Source organism: Silene latifolia, chromosome 8, assembly GCF_048544455.1.
Source record: "Silene latifolia isolate original U9 population chromosome 8, ASM4854445v1, whole genome shotgun sequence".
Taxonomy (NCBI): Eukaryota; Viridiplantae; Streptophyta; class Magnoliopsida; order Caryophyllales; family Caryophyllaceae; genus Silene; species Silene latifolia.
The window spans coordinates 81481268-81501968 of record NC_133533.1 but is presented as its reverse complement, the minus strand read 5'-3'; the positions used below and the strand labels follow the sequence as shown (position 1 = coordinate 81501968).

The 20701-nt window shown below is 36.2% G+C and overlaps 2 protein-coding genes across 11 annotated transcripts; one reads left to right on the top strand and one right to left on the bottom strand.

Annotated features, from left to right (window-relative positions):
• The first annotated feature begins 1122 nt into the window (after positions 1 to 1122).
• On the top strand, positions 1123 to 8573 carry LOC141597007 (filament-like plant protein 4). 3 transcript variants are annotated; one of them, XM_074417306.1, is made up of 6 exons: positions 1123 to 1578; positions 3485 to 3613; positions 4028 to 4289; positions 4628 to 6932; positions 7075 to 7135; positions 7760 to 8573. In XM_074417306.1, exons 2-6 carry the CDS (start codon positions 3491 to 3493, stop codon positions 8201 to 8203), a joined length of 3195 nt encoding a protein of 1064 aa, XP_074273407.1. In that variant the 5' UTR covers positions 1123 to 1578; positions 3485 to 3490; the 3' UTR covers positions 8204 to 8573. The 3 variants fall into 3 exon arrangements, with proteins under 3 accessions (XP_074273407.1, XP_074273404.1, XP_074273405.1); XM_074417303.1 differs by lacking the exon at positions 1123 to 1578 and adding an exon at positions 2698 to 3049; XM_074417304.1 differs by lacking the exon at positions 1123 to 1578 and adding an exon at positions 3086 to 3182.
• A 1241-nt stretch (positions 8574 to 9814) lies between these two features.
• Positions 9815 to 20030, bottom strand: LOC141597006 (retinoblastoma-related protein-like). Of its 8 annotated transcripts, none has more exons than XR_012522659.1 (19): positions 19867 to 19977; positions 19506 to 19639; positions 18923 to 19027; positions 18563 to 18705; positions 18380 to 18476; positions 18229 to 18275; positions 16745 to 16943; positions 16366 to 16432; positions 16048 to 16227; positions 15738 to 15931; positions 14331 to 15207; positions 13521 to 13677; positions 13332 to 13404; positions 12210 to 12425; positions 11822 to 11944; positions 11589 to 11733; positions 11208 to 11315; positions 10849 to 10964; positions 9815 to 10250 (listed from the first exon to the last, which is right to left on the bottom strand). XR_012522659.1 is itself a non-coding variant. In XM_074417298.1 (19 exons), the coding sequence occupies exons 2-19, from the start codon at positions 19584 to 19586 to the stop codon at positions 10100 to 10102; spliced, it is 3084 nt and encodes a 1027-aa protein (XP_074273399.1). In that variant the 5' UTR covers positions 19587 to 19639; positions 19867 to 20030; the 3' UTR covers positions 9815 to 10099. The 8 variants fall into 8 exon arrangements, 5 of the variants coding, with proteins under 5 accessions (XP_074273399.1, XP_074273401.1, XP_074273402.1 ...); XR_012522660.1 differs by having other exon boundaries at positions 19506 to 19630; positions 19867 to 19956; XM_074417298.1 differs by having other exon boundaries at positions 11208 to 11320; positions 19867 to 20030.
• Between the last annotated feature and the right edge of the window lie 671 nt (positions 20031 to 20701).

The window sequence follows — 20701 nt, the reverse complement described above, 5'->3', positions numbered from 1 at the left end:
GGTAATAATTTATGTGTTATTAACTCACTTCATAGTACTTGGCAAATTCTTTGGGAAATCTCTAGTATTATCAAGGATGTGAAATTAGACATTCATTTTTTCGATGAAGTGATAATTAAACATTGTTTTCGTGAAACCAACAAGGTTGCTGACTTCGTGGCTTCTATTGGACATTCATGTCCAACTCTTTTGAGGTGGTTTGAAAGCCGGTGACTTCAACTTACCTCACTCATTCGAATGACGAGACAGGTTTGTCCTACCCTAAAGGATCAACCTAATTTTCTTACCTAAAAAAAAAGAAAAAAAAAGGGTTATTCTACGCGGTAACCCTGTGTTTTTTTGAATTCTAGCTGGTAACTCTTCATTTTTCAACCATCCACCTGGTAACCCTAAACTTATCAAAAAACGTTCTCCGTGACCCCCAACTTTTATTCCGTTAAAAAATTCCGTTTAGTTTGCGTGTTTATTGAGACTTGGGCTTGTTTTTTAGACTTCAAATGCTTAAATGGCCAAGTAACTATGGTCTACTCAACTGAATTAAATAAATAAATCCCAATTTTCCTAACAAATAATTATATTATAGGTGTGGTAAGACTTAAGAGTATAATTCATAATCTTTCTATTATCGTTATTATTATTATTATTATTATCATCATTTTTATTGTTTAACAAAGAATAGTAAAGTAGTAAATATACCGATCCACGTCTTACCTTTATTTTTGTTATAAAAATTAAAATAATATAATATCAATATTAACAATTATAATCCAATCTAATTTATAACAAAAACAAAAGTAAGATGTGTTCAATATATTTACTACTTTAATATTTTTTGTTAAGCAATAAAAATGATGATAATAATAAGAATGATAATAAAAAGGTTATGAATTTTACTCTTACCGCACCTATAATATAATTATTTGTTAGGAAAATTCGTGGTTTATTTATTTTAATTGAGTTGACAAGATCATAGTTACTTGGCCATTTAAGCATTTGAAGTGTAAAAGACAAGCCCAAATCTCAATAAACATTCAAACTAACGGAGTTTTTTAACGAAATAAAAGTTGAGGGTCACGGACAAGCTTTTTGATAAGTTCAGGATTACCATGTGGGTAGTTGAAAAACGAAGGGTTATCAGCTACAATTCAAAAAAAAACACAGGGTTACTAAAATAAACCAAAAAAAAAAAAAGTGACACCCAAGCAGCTCCAAGTAAGAAAGTTCGTATAATTTGACACAACATTCTTAATTTTCTTCTTTTACATCATTATCATCTTCATCTTCATTTTACATTTTATCACTCTTTTACACTTTCTCTCTCTAAAACAACTCATCACCACTACCACCACCACCATCACCAACACAACCTTGCCCTCTTCATTCTATACTACAAAAGAATAATTCACCACATTACCCCAATTTCACATTCTTACTTTTTCTAGATCTCTTCTTTCTACATTTTCTTCTTCATCATCATTTATAATCCAAATTCACATTTTTTTATTTTCATCACTCTTTTTGTGTTCTTATATATATATATATTCTTCATTTCCCAATTCCTTTTTTTCTTTTTATCTGGTGAGTTTCATTCTTTCTTTTGAGTTTCAATCACTAATCAGAATTTAATGCTGCCATTTTTTTTGGGGGGGGATTACCCTTTTTGATCTGGGTGTTTTTAAAAAATATTTCTGGGCTTTTGGAATTGATTTGCATTCATGCTAAATATTTCGTGGTGTTTTGTTGAAATTGTTGTTTTTTTTTTCTTTGAATGATCCTCTCAAATGAACTTAATTCCCAATCAATTAATCACCCTTTATTAAAATAGAAGAATTACAACAATAAACAATTAATTGGTACGAAGGGAGTACAAATTTAGTTTATAGTGTGTGAAGTTGGAAGTGGCCTTATTTTCCTCTTTTTGAAAGGAATTTTTTGCACATTTTAAAAGCGTGTTCATAGTTTCTAAGCTAGCCTTTATAGTTTCAATTTTATATAATCACCAACTTTTTATTAGTTTTGAGTTTTAGACGGATATACAATTTTATGGTTAAAATCTATTTGAATTTTGATGAATTCGTGAATGAGTATTAATGGATGAGTTGTAGTTATCGAGGCAAAAACCTGCTCTAGTCATTTCACATTTAGATCTTCAAATTTCGTGAGATTTTCTGAAAATGTTGTCATATCAAAGGAGTAAATTCCAATGTACCCAAAATATGAAACTCTATTCTTCGGATTTGATATTTCACTGTTTTTTTGTGTTGGGAAAAATAAAAAAAAAAAAAAAAAAAAAATTGGGAGTGTAAAAAGTGAAACATGTGTTTGGTGTATCAAGGACAATGAATAAGCATTTACTCTGTCCTTGGATACTGAGAAAATCGAGAAAAAGAAGGATAATACTGGAATTTTTTTATACCCATTTTAGTGTAATTTTTAATTTAATGCCTTCAATGGGTTGTCCTTCATAACAAAAATAATTAACTTTGTTTGACCCAGTCTTGTGTTGTTTGCGTAAATTACCATGAGTCACGGTTTTATATATGAAATTCCGCTTATAGTTAGTTTTAGGGTGAACGGGTCGGTCTGAGACCGTCTCATACTAGTTGGGTTAAAAAAAGGTGTGTGAAAAAGAAGTAAATATTTTATTGGAAAAAGAGATAGGGAACATAAAATGTGGGGGAAAGTTTGTTTTTAGTTGGCAAATTAAAACACTTGGGAAATGAGGGATGTGTTGGTTTTTTTGGCATATTTTTCCTGAGCATCTGCATTAAATGTTGTTAAAGTGTTGTGTTTGCTTGTGGAATACTTGGTATAGTAAATGAATTTTGGTAGTTGGGTTTTTGTTTTGCTGTACTGAAATAGATGCAAGAAATCAGGGGGAATAGAGATCAGTTATAAATCTGCAGTCACAGTAAACTATTTGTGATTTTGGAATATCACAAATTCTTGTTTGTGACGGGTCAAATATCACGACTTACTGTTGGAATATTAGGCAGATTGTTATAACATGAGTAATTCTGTTGATGTAACATGTTCACTTGTTAAAAGGGTAAATGATACCTTCCTTCATTTCCACTTTCTATTTTGCATTCTTTTTCATGCTTTACTTGAACTCAGGTGTGAATTTTTAAAGCTAGTTGATGATCAGGTGCCTTTTGTGTATTGTAAGCAAGGGATTTAGGGTAATTTTACGACGCTTTACCCGTATATTTTATGCATTATGTTGAATGAAATAACTTTAAATTGGTTTTTTCAGTGCTTAAAAGTAGTAAGGAAGAGTATTCTTTATCACATGCTGTATTGAGTATGTCTGAAGTAACATTTGATGGGTATTTATAGTTGGTGTCTGAGGAAACCATCTTCTGGCAGTGTAGTAGTTTAAGTAAACATTAGTTGTTGTGAAGGATATGCTGCTATAAACTCAGTTTTAGTGATGCTTAAGTCGGTTTCATCCACGCTTATGTTCTGTGATGACAAAATGCAGTCGAAGATGGACCGTAAAAGTTGGCCTTGGAAGAAGAAGTCATCAGAGAAGTCCGGTGCAGAGAAGGCTATTGCTACACTTGATTCTGCTGGTGGCTCTTTGCCTTCTGCTGGATCTCAAGCTGACAAGGTTTGTTGTTTCTTGAATTTTTTTCCAGCAATGAGGCTGTTGTCGAGTTTATATTATATCCTATGTACCAATCACTCTCGTATGAGACAGTCTCACATGCAACACCAATCCAAGTGCTTATGTATTACTAGTTGAGTTATATGATTAATGGGTTTGTCTGGCCTGTACGACGATCTTATATAAGGTTTAGTACATATTTTTCCTTTGACTGAATATGTTTGATGTATTTTTTATGAATGTGTTAGTATGGTAGCATTGTTAATCTTTGGCAGGGTCCCTAAATACTCAAAAGAGTGTCGAATTTCTTTCAGCACTAGTTGATAGTACCAAATATCTCTATCTATGGGATCGATTAACACTCTTTCATCAAACTGGCTTCTACAGTATTATTTATGAAATTATCTTCCGTCTCAGGATAACCATAAAAAAGCAAACTATGTTCAAATTTCCGTGGAATCTTATACTCATTTGACTGGATTGGAAAATCAAGTGAAGACGTACGAGGAACAAGCAAAGGCATATGACGATCAAGCAAAAGCATATGAAGACCAGGTCCAAACACTGGAAGAAGAAATCAATGAACTAAATGAAAAGCTGTCATCTGCAAATTCAGAGATTATTACTAAGGAAGAACTTGTTAAACAACATGCAAAAGTTGCAGAGGAAGCAGTGTCAGGTAAGGCAATTAATTCTTGGGTGTAGTCCACATGGCAAAACTTACCTCGACTCGAATGGACCCGTCCTAAACCCCTCTCCTGGACCTCATAAGAATTATCTGAAGTAGGTCTGAACCCAAATTGTCCAAGTCTAGACTTATCTGGCTTGAAATGCGCCAACAAACAAAAACCTCAATAGGCATGAGCCAAAAATGACCTCACTCGAAACTACTTAGTTAAAATGATCCTGATCTTAAATTGTCCAATACCCGATAGAACATCACCCAAATCTGGCCGGAATGGCCAATTGCCGAGTTTAGTTTGAAGTATACCCTAAACAAAATTCTCTCTTCTGCAGGTTGGGAGAAGGCTGAAGAAGAGGCTTTAACTTTGAAAAATCATCTAGAGTCTGTGACTCTTGCTAAGCTAACAGTAGAGGATAAGGCAGCACACTTGGATGGCGCCCTAAAAGAATGCATGCGACAGATAAGAAATCTCAAGGAAGAGAATGAGCAGAAGCTCCAAGACGTTGCACTGAACAAGAACAAACAATATGACAGAATGAAACATGAGTTGGAAACCAAAATTGCTTGCTTGGATCAAGATCTCATGAGGGCTGAAGCTGAAAGTGTTGCTCTTTCCAGGTCACTTCAGGAGCGTTCTAACATGCTTATAAAAGTCAGCGAAGAAAAGTCACGAGCTGAAGCCGAGATTGAACTCTTAAAAAGCAATGTTGAATCCTGTGAAAGAGAGATAAATTCATTGAAATATGAACTTCATATTGTGTCAAAGGAGATGGAAATTCGTAATGAGGAAAAGAATATGAGCGTTAAGAGTGCTGAGGTGGCTAACAAGCAGCAAATGGAAAGTGTCAAGAAAATTGCCAAGTTAGAAGCCGAATGTCAAAGGTTGCGTAATCTAGTCCGAAAGAAGCTGCCGGGTCCTGCTGCTTTGGCTCAAATGAAGCTAGAAGTAGAGAGCTTGGGTAGAGATCACGGGGACACTCGCCTTAGAAGATCTCCTATGAGACCTCCAAGCCCGCAATATTCATCCAATCCTCACATGTTGGCAATCCCTGAACTTTCCCTTGATGGTTCTCACAAATTCCAAAAGGAGAATGAATATCTCACGGAACGACTTTTTGCCATGGAGGAAGAAACAAAGATGCTGAAAGAAGCATTGGCAAAACGTAATAGTGAATTGCAAACTTCAAGAAGTATTTGCGCCAAGACTGCAAGCAAGCTTCAAAGTCTGGAAGCACAAGTACAAGGATTAGGTCTTCAAAAGGGTTTCCCCAAAGTTGACATTCATGATCAACTTGAAAAATCTTTTAGTCAACATGCTAGCCATGCTCCAAGCATGACATCATTATCTGAAGATGGAAATGATGATGCAGTAAGTTGTGCTGAGTCGTGGGCTAAATCTATGCACTCGGAAAATGGAAGCCATTTGGAGCTCATGGATGACTTTGAGGAGATGGAGAAACTGGCTCGTAATGGTTCCTTTTCCGGTGCTGACACCTCACCATCCAGTCAAACCACAGCAGTAAGTCGAGTTGTGGTTAATGATGTTAATAACACAAGTATGCCACCCACAGATACTAAACCTGATTGTGAACCATTGCCATTGGTGAAATTGCAATCAAGAATATCTCGCATATTCGACTCTGTCTCTAATGAACCTGATGTGATGAAAATCCTGGAAGATATTAAGCATGTTGTCCAGGAGGTACAAGTTAACCTACACCCACAATCTATAAACTGCATCTTTGAGGAAAAACACTGCTCAGATGGCACAGCTCATCCGCAAGATGTACAAGGGGAGAAGAAGGAAATATGTTTGTCTAGAAATGATGGAAGAACTGGGAAGAATGGGAAAATTGGTCCAGAACTAGTAGATGCCTTATCTCAGATTCACAATTTCATATTGTCTCTAGGGAAGGAAGCTAGAGAAATACATGTTTTGTCCAATGATTGTGATGGACTAAGCCACAAGATTGAGCAGTTCTCTGCCATATTCAATAGAGCACTCGCCAAGGATATCACCCTGGACGACTTTGTTTTTGGGCTATCTGATGTCATGACTAAAGCCACTGAGCTTAGATTTGATTTCTTGGGATACAAGGTAAATGAAGCAGAAGTAAATAGTCCGGCTTGCATAGACAAAGTTGCTTTGCCTGAAAACAAGCCGCCTCAAGGGGAAAGTTACTGTAATGGTTGTGGTCACATTTCTGATTCTTCCTCAAATCCTGAGGTTCCTCCGGAAGCTAATATTTTATCCGGGTTTGAGCCGGGGTCATGTAAATGCACGGTGGAGGAATTTGAGCAGCTGAAAGCCGAGAAAGATAACCTGGAAAGGGAATTTTTTAAATGTTCTCAGGATTTGGAGTTAGCCAGATCTGAGTTGAAGGAAATGGAACAACAGCTATCAGAAGTCAAGTCAGATTTGACGTCCTCGAAAAATACAAACAGCTTGGCCGAGACTCAGCTGAAATGTATGGCAGAGTCTTACAAAACTCTTGAGAAGCGAGCCGACAAATTGGAGGATGAAGTTAAAGTCCTGCAGGAGAAAATGGAGTCATTGAACGACGAGCTTGAAACTGAAAGAATGAATGGTCAAGATGCCTTGGCCAGATGCAAAGACCTTGAAGAACAGTTGCAAAGGTTAGCTCAGGCTTAAATATATTGAGCATTGCTAGTTAAAATATCCATCAGAAAATCAACATTGTTTTCATGTGATATTATTGTGTGCTACGTAAAAGTTACTCTGCATAACTAACTTCTCCATTTGCCGTGTTTACTGAAGGAATGAAGAGTGTTCTGTGTGTTCATCTGCAGCTGCTGAGGTAGACACTAAAGCCAAACAGGTACAGTGATAATGTTATTTCCCTTCTTTCTTATGGACTTTTTTCCAAATGTTCGCGTGATTTAATTAGTACATTGAATTGGCCATTTATATGACATGCATTTACCTTTATATGACATGCACTTACCTTCCTCGAGCCTCTTTAAGAAAAAAACTATGTGGTGTAATGCCCTGCCTGAAGCAAATGTCATTTGTAGTCATCCGGTTTGCGGCATGCATATGCTAAACAAGTATTCTGTCGAGGTCCTGCCGTTCTGGCATTGGTGGTGTAATATCACCTACCATTTTCATTCTGGATCTCGGAATCGATCCTCGCGGCCGAATCTTAATTACTCCCCCCCATAAATTTGGCATATGTCACAGTAACCTTCCAAACCCTCGTAATATGGCCTTGGTATGGTATTGCCAGATTTTATACCTTAGTGTAGGAGGCTCAAGGATACTTTTGGTGTTTACCAGTTTCAAACCCTGGTCACTAGAATTCTAGAAACTAGTCGATTCATGTCCATAGAATGTGACTATAGAAACTAGTCGACATTTACAAATTTTATACCTCAGTCCTGGCATCACTTATTGTGCCTGATTTTTACATTGTTTTTTTTATGTTGTGTCAAATGAACTACAGGAAATGGAGCTAGAAGCTGCATCTGAGAAACTAGCCGCTTGCCAAGAGACTATATTTCTTCTTGGGAAGCAGTTGAAGTCCATGCGCCCTCAGCCAGAGTTCATGGATTCGCCTGACAGAGAGAAGAATCCCATAACAGAAAGTCTTAATGATGACGGACCTACCACGAGTGGTATGGACCTGCAAGATATGGATCGAGACGGAACTTCCCCTATTTCCCTAAGGTCGGGTTCTGATTCACCTTTGAATTTCTATAACGGGCCATTTAGCCCTTCAAATGCTGGGGGAAACGTCCCTAGATCACCCATTTCCCCTAAGAATCCAAGGCACCGACCTACAAAGTCAGGATCATCTACTACTACTGCTGCTTCTGCTACTACACCAGCAAAGAATTCTCGTGGTTTTACCAGGTTTTTCAAGTCAAAGGGAAGGAACACCGATTAGGATTAGCGGTTTAATCCGTGGTCGTCTTTCTCACTGCAGTTTGCCTAAGTTTCATATTGAAAACCGTCTAAATATATCTCCGAAGGGTAAAACATTAAAGGTTCAGGTTACTTCGACCTCCTGAATGTCAGATAGGTAGGTATTTGGGTCCTGGTTTACAGTTTGAAAGGCTACATTTTGCGAGTGTTGCTGTATATGATCTCCACATAATCCTTCTAATTAATCATTATGAGTTGTCTTTAACATGTCATAGTTGCTGAGGTTAATGAGCTGTTCATGGGTTTGTATGTTTTTTTATGTCTGTGTGACAGTGTTATTGTAGTCTACTTTGTGCATAAAAATACAAATGAATTAAATGGAGTATTAGAGGTTATGAACTTGCAGATGTTGAACTTCTTACATTGTCATGATACAATTAAAGAATTATACCTCAAGTCCAGCCTGACTTTCGATTTTTTTTTTTTTTTTTTTTTTTTTTTAAATTTAGACGCCTCTTAATAGACGGAAAATTATACCTCAAGAATTATACCTCAAGTCCTGCCACCGGTGTTTGAACCTGGTCATCAGTACCACCCCCCTGACTGTGTCGGCTAGGTGACATCTACTTTTGGCCCATATCTTTACACAAACTATGAAGTTTCAGCGGTAAAACCATTCTTCAATTTTACTCGAGTAGGCTTATCGCTCGCGAATACAATACTAACGGTAACTAGAAAAATTTGACCGGATCCAACAAAACCCGAAATAAGAATATATGCTACTCCGTAATAGTTTTCAACACATCCTCCATACCATTATTGTATCATTAATCGAACTAATTCGAGTCGTACAGATAAATTCTTCATCTGTGCAGAAAAGAGATGAAGGACCACAAGCACAAGTTACATGAGTCATACGGTACCTTGAATTGGACCTAATGTGCAGTCCAAATCAACTACTACTACGATAGAAGGTAACCATAACTAATCCTCGAAAAAAATAAAGCAAACCCATGAATGATTGAGCGTAGATTTTGTAACGCTATCAATTTTAGTACATTATATGATAAAAGTTTTTATGGCCCAATAATTCAATTAGTTCCTTTTAGTACAATGTACAAACTAAGTTTTGATGTTTCAAGTTTTATAATTGTTCCGTCTAGGTGAGAAGTTGTCTATTTCCTTACTGGAGGTATTATCCAATAGTATCTATTTCCACTTATTGTATATTTTTAGAGGCTCTTTGGTGAAATGTTTGTTATAATCAGGCATATTTAGTTAGGTTTATAGTTTATTCTGATTTCTGAATATATAATAGTTGCTACTTAGAGGTGGTATAAGGTAGAGAAAATTATAAGTGAGATGATACAGGTGGATAATTTGTTCAAGTCCACATATAGTTGTTCGCGAAAGATCACGATCTTGGTGCTAAAAACAATAGATAATGAATGGTGTACCGTATGATGTGATTGATAGGTATGTCTAATACTCTAATATACTCGCAGCTAAGAAATATGATAACATGAATGCAACCGTGCATACACATGAATGAAAAGGGGACGAAATCTAAGAAAAATCGATTTATGTTTCTAAAACAGTGTGGCAGTGACTACACTTGCAAATTTGTTGCAACTTTTATCAAATATATACGCTGATCTTAATTATCATAACTTAAAAAGTAAGCAAATTATTCAAGTTCTCCAGCAAAAAAAAAAAAAAAAAAAAAAAAAAAGAAAACTATAAACCAAGACTAAACCATACACAAAGCATCTGGGTGTGATGGCAGCTATATACTAAAACCATGCTGCACTCTCACATCCATTGTTAAGAGAGGCCTCTAAATAAATTACATCGAAAAAGGAAAAGATGTCGACAAGTTTCAAACCCTAGAAGCTATATCAATGATGTACAGGAAGAGCTAGAGGTCAAGTGGCTCGGTTTTCACAGTTTGTGAAGGCGAGGCATCACAGCTTCCATTACGAAGATATAGGCTATTGGCTACAAGAGTATCACTAACCAAGTCTACATCTGCGTCAAGATTCAGTGATCTCCTGGTCGTCCGGGGTGTGCTGAGGATAATACAATAGTGCTATCAGCATAAGATGATTTATGTAATGGTGCCATGGTGGACCCAGAATAGCTTCTTTCCAGATCCACTCCTAATAGTGTTGTTAACCAAACAAAAAATTTAAATAAATACTCACTCTGTCCCGGTCATTTGTTGTCCTTTTCCATTTTTGGGTGTCTCAGTCATTTGTTGTCCTTTCTATTTTAAGAATGAACTTGATAAATAATTTGATCATTCACACTCAATTTATTCCACTTGTCATTTAGCTATTGGTCTTCTCCTCTTTCCTTGGTCTTCGTGCCAAAACCAAAGGACAACAAATGACCGGGACGGAGGGAGTATATGTATACTTTTAGGTCAGAAATTGGGGCATATTGCACAATAATTTTAAGCTTTGTGGTCTCTAAGACTCTTGAGACAATCACGGTGCACATAGGTGCATCTGCCACCTATGTTACTCATACTTGATTGAATGGGTCGGACACTGTTGTCTAGTGTTAGAACTGGTACCGAAATATTATTACAAAAAGTCGGAGTAACACAGAATGCCAATGAGCATAGGTGTTGTGTTAATCAAGTTTGCGAGTTAAGATACATACCTATTCAAACGGTCATTAATGGCTGTTAGATCTTTCGAGGGGCTTTGATAAGCATGAGTGCTTTCCCCTACACAAGCATAGTAACTTTTTGAACTGTGTGAAATCAAGGCGTCCATCTACGAATATGCGTTAAAATGTCAGCTACCCAACTATGTATGACAATTATTGACGTTGATTATGAAATCTTCAAGACACGACAAATGACATGGAATATCATCTGGTTCTTATAAGCATGAAAGTTGCTCCTTAATTATTACTCGTATTATTCTTTCACCGCTCCATTTCATCATTGTTAGGCAAGAAACAATAACAGATAATAAAAACTAGCTCAAGACAACAAATGCGAGGTAATAAGGTACCTTGGATGATCGCAATGGAGAGACATAGATATTGTGGACTGTCGAAATTTTCTTGGGCGACATGTCAGGAAGACTTGGGAAAGCAGACATTTTAGGTGATGCAGGGCCCTGATCTAATTTGCCAGTGAAGCGCAGAATTAGGAACTCAAATGAAACTTCTTTCTACTTCAGAAAGAAAATGTAAAATTGCATAATGATTTCTAGTTGTTTATACACACATATTCAAATGAGACGGCCTCATATAGTTAGTTGTTCCATTTACCCACTAATGGACCATTAATATGCTCAACCCAACTCTAATTGTATTTATGCCTCCCCACAATATTTTTTAAAATTTGTAACAAACCCACATGAGACTGAGTATAATTTCAGACAAAGTACCTTCTCTGTTCTTGCTTATGTCAGGATCCCTCTCGGGTTTCATACCAGTTCCTAAAGCACTCAACTCCACGAGAAGAGGCTTTACAGAAGGAATAAATATCTCATTGTAAAATGTTATGATGTCAACATGATCCTGCCCTTGTTTCTGTTATAAGCAAGAGATGATTAGGCTTTTATAGCAAAGCAAAATGACTTGGGAGCTAGGAAAGAGACCAGATTCATAGGTTGCTTACTCCATTCGGACGTGCGGATGACCAGTCAACATATACACTACGAAAAACTGGAAGTTTACATTGTGGTTGCTTCCGGTAATAGAAAATAATATCTTTATTGAAGGACAATGGTACACGAGAAATCTGCATGATACACACAACACAAGTAACATCAATGCTGGGAGTAAAATAACAAGTAGTCTAGTAAGAATTCTGAAACTTCAACCTTTTTTGGTCCTCAAAAATTACAATAGGTTTCTTATTTAGGCAAGTTTCCTGTATTAAAAATGACTTTTTCGCTGTCATTTATTTTCTGACTTGTATGTGTTTAAATACAAAATCAATCTAAAAGCAGAAATAATAAAGAAATAAATGAGACCGAGAGACCAGTCTAATTACACGAACTAACCCTTGCAACTCCATAGAAAGAACAGAGGATGATTTGATCAATGTGCCGACAAAAGAAAAGTGAAGTTCGCTGATTCAAGATCTTTTGAAAAAGAGAATAAACACTCTCTCTAAACAGCTGAGCCAAATCAGGACCACCAGGCTTCTCAAGTGTTTTAAGCTTTTCACGCAACTTTTCAACCATGTTATTGATCCTCACAGCAGCCAACTTCACAATCTATATACAATAACTAATCAAATTGAGCAAAAAACATGGTAAAAAAATCTAACTTGCCAATGGCAAACAAACAAGTTAAAGCATGAAATTAGGGGAAAAGAGCGATGACTATTAACCTTCCAAGAATCATTCAACATCAACTACAACGCACAATTTGAACCCTCAGCAGACTAAAAATAATAAACGTCAACTGCCAGTATCTAGCTAGTGTTTTTTATTTAATTTACAAATTTAATTATTTGTTCTTCTCTCCTTTATTACACTTTTTTACCAACCACTTTCTTATATATTTTACCTGATTTACTTTTAAGGCATTCCGGATCCTTAATTCTATTTCGGTTTTCAAAAGCGTTCTAATTTTTTCTCTCGATTTAAATTTTAAGTTTTTATAAAAGAAATCCGGAATTCGATTTTAAAACCCGTAAGTTTACCTTGACTTTGCATTACATTTCCGCTCTTCCTTTTGTTTTTCATTTTCCCTTTTCTATTCGTATTTTGAGGTGTGCGGTCACCCATGGACAGTTCTAAAGGATGATTCACGTCAGCCGACCCCAAGTCATTTTGGGATTAAGGCTCTGTTGTTGTTGTTGCCAGTATCTAGCTAGTGTGCAAACAATAAAGCGTACCTTCTAAAGTCTACTCAACGATCTAAAATCATCCACTTCGTACTTTCAGAAAACTTATGATTTAAGCAAAAGTGATGCCCGACAGAGATCTTGAACCATTTGGTTAACTTTCTCAGAATCCCTCCACTCCAAATATTAAATTAGGTTGATTTTAGCAACAAAAAGATGTGCCGCCCACACTGAAATGATTAACACGAAGAAAGTGTGGTTGGGATGCTCAATAATTAAGCCCCAACTATTTTTATTTACAAAACAGTTACATGGATGCTAAAAAGCGTACCTTACAAAAGAATATATTGATCCCAGTCTCAGCACATGTTTCGCCTCCACCCCCTGGATTTGGCCTAGTTGGGCTAAAACGAGGATCCAAGAAAGTAGAAACTTTCAATACAAAATAATAACAGAAAGATACAAAAACAGATATAAAGAGGTGTTCGCGGTCAAATGAAACCACATTGTTCTAATTCACCTTGCAAATGCAGACTGCAATGCAGGAGGAGTTAATTTTTGCTTAAGGTTGCTTATTAAACGATCTTTTATGGGTGATGTAAAAGAGTTGCGCTCCACTAGCATGCTTCGATACTCCATGGAAGCTCTCTTTGGAGACCTGATATCTCCATTTTGTCCTACAGAAACGAGTAATATATATTAAGGGCCTGGTAATATCATTTTCAGAATATATCTACTATAATCAAGATACAAAACTCCTCTTCAACCCTGCAACAAGTGAGCGCTGTCAGCCGAAGTTGGTAAGATGGCTGACTGTAAACTATTTTAACAGTGATATATGACAATTAAGGAATTTTGAGCAGGGATAACACATTACAAAATCTCATAAAGTCGCCCATCTGAGCCAATTTTTGTAAGGTGATGTGAATAAATTTGAGTCCTGTCGTTACAGTGAAATTGGAGAGTGACCAAAGGCAAAAGTGCCATTCGGCAATTTGAATACATAAACGAAAAAATATATATGGATGATATACAAAGGAATCTTCAGCGACAGTTTTATCTAGTCTAAACTCCCCCCTATCAACAACTCAAGGCAAACATGTGAGAGCAGTGTACCACACTGACCCACACTCCCACCATGAATCATTGGTAAAAAATTTATAGAAGTGATGGGCTACATGGCTAATACCACCTACAAAAGAGCCGTTTACAGCTCGTGTCTTCCAATAAAAGCAGGTCCTATTAATTTTTTTTTTTTTTTGACAATGACCTCTAGAAAAGAACATAGATAAATATTTTTAAGTAGGTGGTGGAAGGATGTTTCCATTACCTGCTACGATATCATGCCTCTGAAAAGAAGGTAGAGGAGGTAAGCCACCACATGACATATTACTGTGCACAGCAATAGCATCCAGTGATGGCATAGGCTCAGCCATCAATCCAAGACGACTTATTTCGGCAGAAAGGGTAGGTCTTGCAATTGTTAACGAATTGTACATTGAAGAACCCTTTTCCCAGACCATGCTCTCCAAAAGTCTCTCTTCCAGAGAATTTAAATGCCTTCTAAGCTCTCTAGGTAGGGAATCCTCATGTCTAATGAAACTTTCAATCACCTTGCTAAGATCGAACGCTGTAATACCCGTTTTCTCTACTACAGCTGGGAACAACATTGTCACTGTCTTATGGGTGGCCAAAACCAATTCTGCAGAACAAGCAAGCATACATCTATGGAACCTTTCATTCGTCAGCAAAGAAGTCAAATTATTTGCATTCAATATTTGAGCCTCTGCAATGCACATTGCTTCCAAGACCCGGTAGTATAGTTTCAGGGATTCTTGTTGTCTTTGTTGTGCCCAAATAGAGTCCACCAAGGTAGAACTCGGCAAATCCCCAGTCGTACATCTCTCTCCAAGAACATTATTTGGGAAAATAGCCTCCAAAATAATATGAGCCCTACGAACAATCTCACTGCTTACATCCCTATCGCATGATGTAAAGTACTTCTCTAACAGAGCAGATGGGTGTGATGGAAGCGGAAAAATTACAGTACGCAGCCACTTAAGTGTGTTCATTGCAGTGCTAACTGGTGTGGAAGCTTTAAAGCAAGTATCGACACTGGCCCCATTTGCATATGGTGCAGGGGATCTAGATGGTGAAAGTGGACTAGTGATTGTTTTTGTTGGAGAAGCCATTGCATCAAATTTTCTCTACAGAACATGAACAGAAGAATGGTATAGATAAATCAAATTATTCGTGCTCATATATTGTCTTTTGCTTGACGTACATAGTGGATAAAATGACAAGTCACAAGTTTAATATGGATAGCAGGGACAGAAGAAACAGTCAACAACAACAACAACATCAGAGCCTTAATCCCAAAATGATTTGGGGTCGGCTGACATGAATCATTCTTTCGAACCGTCCATGGGTGAACGCACGCCTCAAAATGCGAATAAAAAAAGGGAAAATGAAAAACAAAAAGAAGAACGAAAATGTAATGGAAAGTCAAGGTAAACTTAGGGGTTTTAAAATCGAATTCCGGATTTCTTTTATAAAAACTTAAAATTTAAATCGAGAGAAAAGATTAAAACGATTTTTAAAAACCGAAATAGAATTAAGGAACAAGAAAACTGAAAAAACACCCTTGAAGGAAAAAAGGCCCAAGGGAAGCATGAAATAACAAGATGGTCACCGACAAAATAATAACTGCACAAGTATTAAGTATCTATGCCTATACCTTAGTGCCGCTTAAACACATTGCACCACCAGAGAGACTTCCTGAACCTAACAAGCTATCTTCCCCATTAAGAAAAAGTCTTTCATCTATATCACCTTGGTTCCAATCTGCAGCATCGTAATCCTTTTCTAGCAGGCCTATAATAGTTGGAAGTGAAGAGTCTAGCAGAAGATCATCAACATATTTCAGACCATCTGCACTCAGTAACAAAGTAATTAAATGCAAAAGTCGTCGTTGAAAAGTAAACAAATAATGGAATTGAATTTTCATAGGGAATAATCTTTATAAGATTCTCGTATTACACCATTACCTCGGTCTATGTTGACCAGGTTTTCGGTTTCGCATTCAGAAGCTTCTTTCGGCTTTTTCTTTAGGATATTTGAGATAAGATCATACGCTTTCTCCATCATTCTCTTCACCTCATCATCCGATGTTTCATATTTCAGGCAAAGTGATGCAATCAAGTTGACACCCTTACCGGTTTTTTTCTCTGGAAAGCAAAATTACTTCATCAGCATACTAAAGCATTTGAACAAGTCAAAACCGCATCTATCGCCTCATTGGGCGTGGTTAAAAAAAATAATGAAACATCGATAGATTAATACAAAAGAGGGCATATGCAAATTACCGAACAATGGGGAGTCCAGAATACTGAAGTTCCTTAGACGAGCTGGAATATGAAGGATCAAGATAGCCTGTAGCATTCATCGTTCCAGTAAAGTAGTACAATCAATGTGATCAGAAGTCTCATTTAGTAAGAATTTTTTCCTCTTTTAATCTCATGATAGATGAATAAAGGAGGATATAAACTTTCTTGCAAAAACAAAAATGTGACCAGAAATCTGAAAGCAGTAATGAGCGATAGAAGCCAGATCTGCTAAGCACATGTTAAAAAACTGTATCCTTATTCAGGTATATCTTTTCCATAAATGATAGTTGTTTTAAGCACTTCTAAAAACCAGAAGCATAGATGACATCGGAAAATAAGATGTACGACGACAACATACCAATATAGAAACTAGTCCATGGATGCAAGTTACTAAATCTCTGGAACTGCTGAGAGCATGTACACGTAAGGCCAGAAACAGAAGCCATCCAAATCTTGAGTAGTCAGACACCTGACTGGATACGGAAGTGCTTGTGACAGCTAGCTTTGTATCAGATTCATTTGTCTTGAAAAACTCTTGGAATGCACGGTTGTAGTGGCTACAAAGTGACGATCAACACCTCCCATCAAAATCTCGCAAAATATCTTAAGCATAAAAACAAATAGGTACCTCATAACTCAACACTCATAAGTCACAAGTTAACTTAACTAGCGCAGCATCACTGAACAGCAAAAAATCCATATGTGTCGCTCTTCATACACTTTTCCATTGTGACTTTCAACATATTCATAAGTAACAGAAGTATAATGAAATAATAAAAGTTGTTATAAAAGGCATACTGCGCTGGGCTGGGGTCTGGTAAATTTTCAATAAAACCTTTAGCTGTGCTAGGAACAATTAATGTTCTCAATTAGAATTTTATTGTCTAGTCACTGCCTTAAAAAATTACATTTATTAGGGAATTTATAACTAACACAGGCAACGTGTACAGCCTCATAAGAAAGCCATCCAGTATGATGCCTACTCCACCAATTGTATTTTGATCTCGTCTGCAGGTTTAATTTAATTATAGAAAAACATTATGTAAACTGACCTTCTATATTACTCAGACTCGGGTATTGATTTAAAACACAGGTACATATCAAATGTCTCACTTTTCAAGACCCAAATTTTGAGACACAACTCACACAAGGACCCTATCCTGAAACAAGGATAGGTATGGGGGCATAAGGGCATGTCTTCAAACAAAAAAAAATTAATTTAGAATATTAAATATTTTTAAGTTTTAAAATGAAATAAAGAGTAACTGCCAGGTAAGGGTTTCACACCCATATACTCGAGTATGATCTCGGACACGGGTATGGTACTAAAACTGAAGAGTTGAAGTAACATAGCTCACTTTGATAAGGTGTAGAAAGCATGTCAAAGTTTTTTAAAAAGAAAAACACTTGCTTTTTTTATCAACAATAAGCAATCAATGTTCAATCTTACCTGCCAAAATACCCATGTCATAAGAAAAAAAACACATCCCATGAGGCCATGACAGAAATTTAAATGAGATATTCGTCTAAAGAGAAGTATTGAATTGTTTAAAATGGGAGTTCTCTGAAAACATAACAACTTTCTTTAAACCATGAGGTCTGGCAATCTTAATTTTATGGAGAAGATAACATAAAATACCGTCCTACATAGCTCCCACTGAAGCTTATAACATAAACGCTGAATGACTATCGAATGGGTCTACAGAAATACATAATTATAAGTGTTATGTAGCCAGCAAAAAGAGAACTTCTTAATTGTGTTTCAATGAGCTTTAATGCAAGTCATTAAAAAATAAATGGACTCAAACAAACATGCTTTGCAAGGAGGAAAAAAAAACCTACTTGCTTAGACATCTCAAGTGCACGAAGTTGGTTTGCAACTCTTTTACCTGTTTAAAGGGAGGAAAAGAAAAAGTAAAAAAAAAAAACAAATCTGAGTTACTAAAATGTACATAGGCAGGCAGAAAGAAAATTAAAAAAAAATAACATGAACCTCTAGTCTCTTCTCCCATTCTGCACCATACATGGTAGTTATTGTCGGGCCAACCCTGACAACAAACTGAGGAAGCTCCTTGAAAAAGTCAACAAAGCTGCAACAGACAACATATTTTAATTCTGCAACACAATTACCAGCAGACAATGACATAATAACCAAAACATGGGTGGGCGAGTTTACTTCAACTTCACAGATCTAAGTATTTGGCATAAAGTAAGTCCACTCTGATTAGTTGCTTCAGTTGCACCACTTGGACTCATCTCGCCCAATCGCTTAACAGTGTAGAGAACAAAAGCAAACAAATATCTCTCTAACTCTTCAGGCTGCAGTCAGGAAAACACATGCCAAAATCAAAACAATGAATTGCATGTTCTATGAGGCACCGGAAAAACATTAAATTAGGGTAATCGCCCATCTTATATGTAGGAGTAGGACAAACCCAAATATTTATTTATTCCACTACTCATAAAATTATATGGTTAATTGATTCATCTCACATATAAGGCCATTCCATATAAGTTTTTAAGCATGATCAAATACCGTGTTGCTTCCTATAGGTGACGTATTAGTCAGCAAAACGTTTTTGCTCTCTCTAAAGAGTTTCAAGGCATCGGAATATCTCCTTTCATCGAATGCAAATTGGTCCTGCAGCGGAATTTAACATTAAAATAGACCTCCAATAATAGTAATTCGTAAAGCGAAACAGATAAAATAACAAAATCCCACCAAAAAAAACTAAACTATGGCGAAAATATAAAAAATAAGCATGAAGTTCCCCGCTTCGCTTAAATACAAATAAATAACCATTTCAGATGATGAACACATAATCCAAGGAAGCACTGAAATACATTAAAGATCCTCGTGAAAAAAAAATAGGTTCACAGATAAAATATACTCCAGCAATTATCTAGACTTCCACACAACATGACAATCAAGCACTTCTTCTAAGCCCAGAAATAAAAATCTTTATAACAAAATAGTCGTGTACAAGTACGACAATCAGCTACATGTCATATCCAACACTTGCCTTGCAGAGAAGAGAACAAAACAAAAAAACGCCAAGGAGAGAAGAAAAAAAAAAAAGAAGAAGAAGAAGAAAAACAAAGCAAAATTAAGATGAAACCTTGCAGAGAAGAGCGAAACGGGTTTCGATATCACTGCCACCATTGGCTGCTGTCAAAATTCCAGTCTTTGAATCCTCCATTTTTGCAGTAAATGGACTCCTGAAAAATTTCACCTACCACTGACCTAAAACCCCTACCCAAAAAAAATCAGAACAAAAAAAAATCAATGTAAAAATTGAACACATTATCTTCAAACTGCAATACTGATAATTAGCTCTTAAGAACTGCAGTAGATCTGCTGAAAAAAATTCTGCCGAAAATGTGACAAGATACCTGAATCAAACCCTAGGAATGATGAATAATAAACCCTAATTAGACATTAAGAGCAGAAAGATTGAAACTTGATGACGACAACCATACCTTTTTGAGAGATTGAAGTTGAAGGGAAACCCTAGAAATTGGGGATTTTAATTATTTTCTCTCTCTAGTTTGTTGTTTTGTACGTTTCTCTGTCTAAGAAAGAAGCGCCTTGTTTTGGAATCTTCAATAGGATTAGCGCGGGAAAATTATGATGGTATGATGTTAATCATGATATGATACATGCATACATACATGTATCAAGCAATTAGGAGATGCCACGTTATGGTATTTTAGGTTTTTTTACCGCCAAAATGTTGCCGTTGCTCTTGTCAAAACTTTGGCTAGGTCATATTCGAGACATTGTGGTTTTGGGTTTGGGTCATTGATAAGTTGATTGAGTTTAATATTTTTTTTAAGGAAAGGAAACTAAGTTAATCGAAATCGACATATAACATATGTGGATGTGAACGATAATCGAGAGTCAAAAACTTTCGAATTACCCAAATCATAAAAATAAAGGAAATAAAGAATACAAATAAAAACTTTCAAGGAAAGTTTCTTGAAACTTTGCAATCCCACAGGAAACACAACAAACAAGGAGAGAAAGAAAAACAAAAAATCATTGTTGTCAGAATCCCGATTCGATCCTATGATTCTACGATTTTACGATCCAAAAATGCTTGACCGATCCCAGATCCTACGATTCTATCATGTTTGTAGAATCTTACGATCTTATCTATTCGAAAATTTCTAGAGGTAGGATCATAATACGATTCTACGATCTTACGATCCTACGATCCGACTCTATAGTAAATATATTAAAATATATTTTTATATAATAACACCGTAAAATCCAAATTTCATGTAATTTGTAGAAACATATTCATGAAATGAT